The sequence below is a fragment of the Nematolebias whitei genome, chromosome 6 (assembly GCF_014905685.2).
Source record: "Nematolebias whitei isolate Nwh7 chromosome 6, NemWhi1, whole genome shotgun sequence".
Lineage (NCBI taxonomy): Eukaryota > Metazoa > Chordata > Actinopteri > Cyprinodontiformes > Rivulidae > Nematolebias > Nematolebias whitei.
In genome coordinates this window covers 3,303,538-3,307,169 of record NC_056503.1, presented here as the reverse complement: position 1 = coordinate 3,307,169, position 3,632 = coordinate 3,303,538, and the positions used below count along the sequence as shown (strand labels likewise).

Here is a 3,632-nt window from a genome sequence, read left to right as displayed (position 1 = left end):
TGCTTGTTCATATTGGTGAGATGATAAAGTTTCTCATACCATTTTATTTCTAAGGTAAATGGTTCAGTTTAAATTGATTTAAACAGCATGTCTGGACTGATCTGTGCTGTTCTCACCATGTGTTTCCTGGTCCTGATCCAAATGTGCTGTATGCACCAAAATTGTCTTTGTAGTTCAGCTGTCTCTGGTAGCCTGCAAAACATTAGAAACAAGTGGAGAAGGTCCAAGAAATGCTTCTACTGCCCACTGACATCACTGGTCGAGCTCAACAGCACCCAACCTCCATTATACACAGTGTTTACCAACAGTCAGTACTAATTAGGAATATGATTTTTACAGACAGTATTGTACAAACTTACGAATATGGTTCTCTGAAACCATCTATTATCTTAGTGCGGCTGCTAAATGTCCCTAAATTGTAATATTTTGTCTTCAGTGAAGACAAAGAGGATGTGGGCACTGAGCTGGCATTTTTCTACCACCATGTTTGAAGACATAAAGTGAGCAGAGCAGCATTAGATCTGAAATGCAATTTTATAGATACAGTTTGCTCCAAATATGTAGCACTTTATTAAATGTACATATTCAGATAAAGCAACATGTAGTGCCAGTTTGCATTGCACTGCATATACTTCATCCATCCTTTATTTTATTATTACATCCATTATTCCAACAATTTTTACCCGCTTCTTCCTTTTTGTGTCGCGGGGGTTGCTGGTGCCCATTTACATCAGTCACTGTGTGAGAGGTGGGAGGACACTGGACAGGTCTCCAGTCCATCACAGGGACACATAGAGACAAACGAGACAAACAACCATTCACTCTCTCATTCACACCTAGGGACAATTTAGAGTTACCAATCAGCCTAACATGCATGTTTTTGGTCTGTGGGAGGAAACTGGAGTACCTGGAGAAAACCCACGCATGCACGGAGAGAACATGCAAACTCCACCCAGAAGGGTCCTGGGCCAGGATTTGAACCAGCAACCTTCTCATAGAGAGACAAAAGCTCTACCAACTGAGCCACCGTGCTGCTTCATATATTTAATCAAGTATTAATTTATTAGAGGCATTTAGGGTCATATGAACCCAAAACTCATGCTCACAGTGACCTGAACTGAAATATGCTTCCACAGTTATGCCAGCATCAAACCAGCATCAAACATTTATTACGAGTGTTAAACATTTCAATCTCTAAACTGCATTATGAAACTGAAGACTTGCCACTGGTTAAGAAGTTGGATGCCTTTTCTTTAATGGCTGGAGTCAGTTGTTGTGTACTTTGTAGATATTCAAGAATGTAGATGTTGGGGGCCAGTAGAGCCATGTTCTGCTCTCCACAACCGTACGGCATCTGCAGCAGTCCATCCAGGTTTTTCAGGGCACGGCCAAGAATGTCGCCTGCACAAAGACAGATTCACTCAGAAAAAGCATGGATTTGACACAGTATGTTCAAAATAAAATCCCCACAGTGATACCAGAAGTATAAAATACATTAGGAAGCTTACAGAAATATTTTGAGGCTTGAAGGAAGAAGAGCTAGTTTCATTTGTCAAACTTTGTTGTTTATTTAAAAATAATAATAAATGAGTTTACCCAGGACTGATACGGTTGCACGGGCAGATCCACTAATCACATTTTCAGGAAGGTGCATCTCTGTTTCCTCTGCCAAAGTGTTTCCTGTGAACCGAGAGGAACAAAATAATAACGAGCCAAACATTAACCATAGACCGTACAAATGTAAAGAGTCAGTGAATCACGAATGGGCTCAGAACAACATCAGAGGGTCCAAATATGACCGACCTTTGGGGCAGAGGAGCCAGTTGTGTGTCTTTGTTACTTCAATTCCTTCAGCCTGAAAGAAATCAATTCAATATTGTTCTCAGAGGGTTACAGGGTTACTTTACTATCCTGAGTTTATTTTCAAAATCACCTAAAATGCCCAAAATTGTTCTCAGGCTTTATTTTCTTGGTCATCTCATGATGTGACACCAACCTTGACGATGAGAGGCCGTGTCACAACGTCAATGCGACCTCTTTCTGGAACGCTCGCAATCTCATTGTCACAAGAAATGTGAGATGTAATGGCCTCAGCAGTCACAGTCACATTCACAAGCCCTAAAAACACCAAGATCACATTCAGGTTCTGTAAATTCTTGTTATCAAAACATGTCGCTGACACGGACCTCACTGAGTTTGTGAAGATGTGAATGAACTAAGACACTTCTCCTCCTGCTCGCCAACCTTTAAAATGTACACGGGTTTGAATACAAGTCCGACCCTCACCTAAGGTAGTGGGAGTCATGGTCCAGCTGAGAGTCTTACGTTCACTGCCACACAGACAGGATGTGTACTGGTCACCAGAGAGGGGGGTGAGGGTGAAATCTGAGGAGGGGTCTGCAGTCACTTTGAGCTGTTTAAGAAGAAAACATGTATTTGGAATAAGTTCAACAACTATTGTTTCTTGTGTTTTTTATTGTTTCTTTTTTTTTGCATGTCTCGTGCAGTGCAAAGAGACAGATCCTGCAAGTGGATGGATCAAGTTCATCCATGTCCAGGTGCAATGTCAGAGCCAGGGGGTGGCCAGTGGTGAACCCCAAGGTGCACTGCACTCATCTGTGGAAACTGTGATTTCTAGTTTTAATACAGCTTAAAAGTATAGTTTTCTCAACTGAGTCACACAGAAAGACACACACACAGCATTTCCAATTCTCCCTTTTTTGCTCCACGAAAGGGGAAGAAAAATAATGTTACACTCAGTTCCATGTGATAACACAAGATATCACATTCATAATGTGTGTTGGGAATGATTCTCAGCTAACATTAACTTGTAGCTCCTTATCTGCTAAACTGGTTTTCTCTAGATCCAGAGACTTGGTGTCAGATACTGTAAGTGTCCTGTGAATCAACTTTGCTCAGCAGATATCTTCTGTTTTTCCACAGCTGTTATTATAGAAGCTACTTCTTCACAGATTTATGTGTTCCTAATGTAACAAATATTTGAAATAATATAGTATCCAGCTGAAAGAAAAACAATGACTAGAAATTTACAGCATGTTTTTTAAATATATTTTGTCATTTTGTTGATTGCTGAAGTGGGATGAGAATACCTGCAGGGCAATTAAATACAAAGACTGGGTGAGTAATTGTTACAGTTTGTACAAATTTAAAGTAATGAAATGAATTCAGTAATGAAATCAAAGAGTGAAACATTTTTTGTTCTTGTAACATTGACAAGAAATTCATCAAGTAGAAGTTTGGAACATAACCAAGTTTGATAGAAATATGCCTCAAAGTTTTTTCGCTAGACAAAATAAGTGTTGCAAAAACATCCCAGCCTTAACAGGGTCACTATGAGCATGGTGGAGATCATTACCATAATGCAGCTGGTCAGGTAGTTGAAGACGGTTGCCTTCAGTTCAAAGTTTTCCCCTCGGATGATGGAGTATGGCAGGGTGAGCTCCAGGAAGAAGGGCTGGAAGACGGTGAGCTTTTGACGAGGAGCTAAACCAAAACCATGAGAGGACAAACAGTACGTCTCCGTCTCCCAGGTGGTGATGGTGTCAGGGACAGTCACAGAGACATCCTTTGATCCAGTTTCTCTGAAGTGGCAGACACAATGGTGGATTAGA

General features: G+C 40.7%; 1 protein-coding gene across 1 annotated transcript in view; it reads right to left on the bottom strand.

The window, feature by feature from the left end:
* The window catches only part of LOC119411478 (alpha-2-macroglobulin), a 118,921-nt gene that overhangs the window by 88,010 nt on the left and 27,279 nt on the right, over positions 1-3,632 (bottom strand). Inside the window, exons 19-25 of the mRNA XM_037678429.1 lie at positions 3,377-3,602; positions 2,287-2,413; positions 1,997-2,118; positions 1,804-1,855; positions 1,597-1,680; positions 1,225-1,401; positions 117-192 (exon numbers count right to left, since the gene is read on the bottom strand). Coding sequence (XP_037534357.1) covers positions 117-192; positions 1,225-1,401; positions 1,597-1,680; positions 1,804-1,855; positions 1,997-2,118; positions 2,287-2,413; positions 3,377-3,602 — 864 coding nt within the window. The remainder of the gene's footprint in view (positions 1-116; positions 193-1,224; positions 1,402-1,596; positions 1,681-1,803; positions 1,856-1,996; positions 2,119-2,286; positions 2,414-3,376; positions 3,603-3,632) is intronic.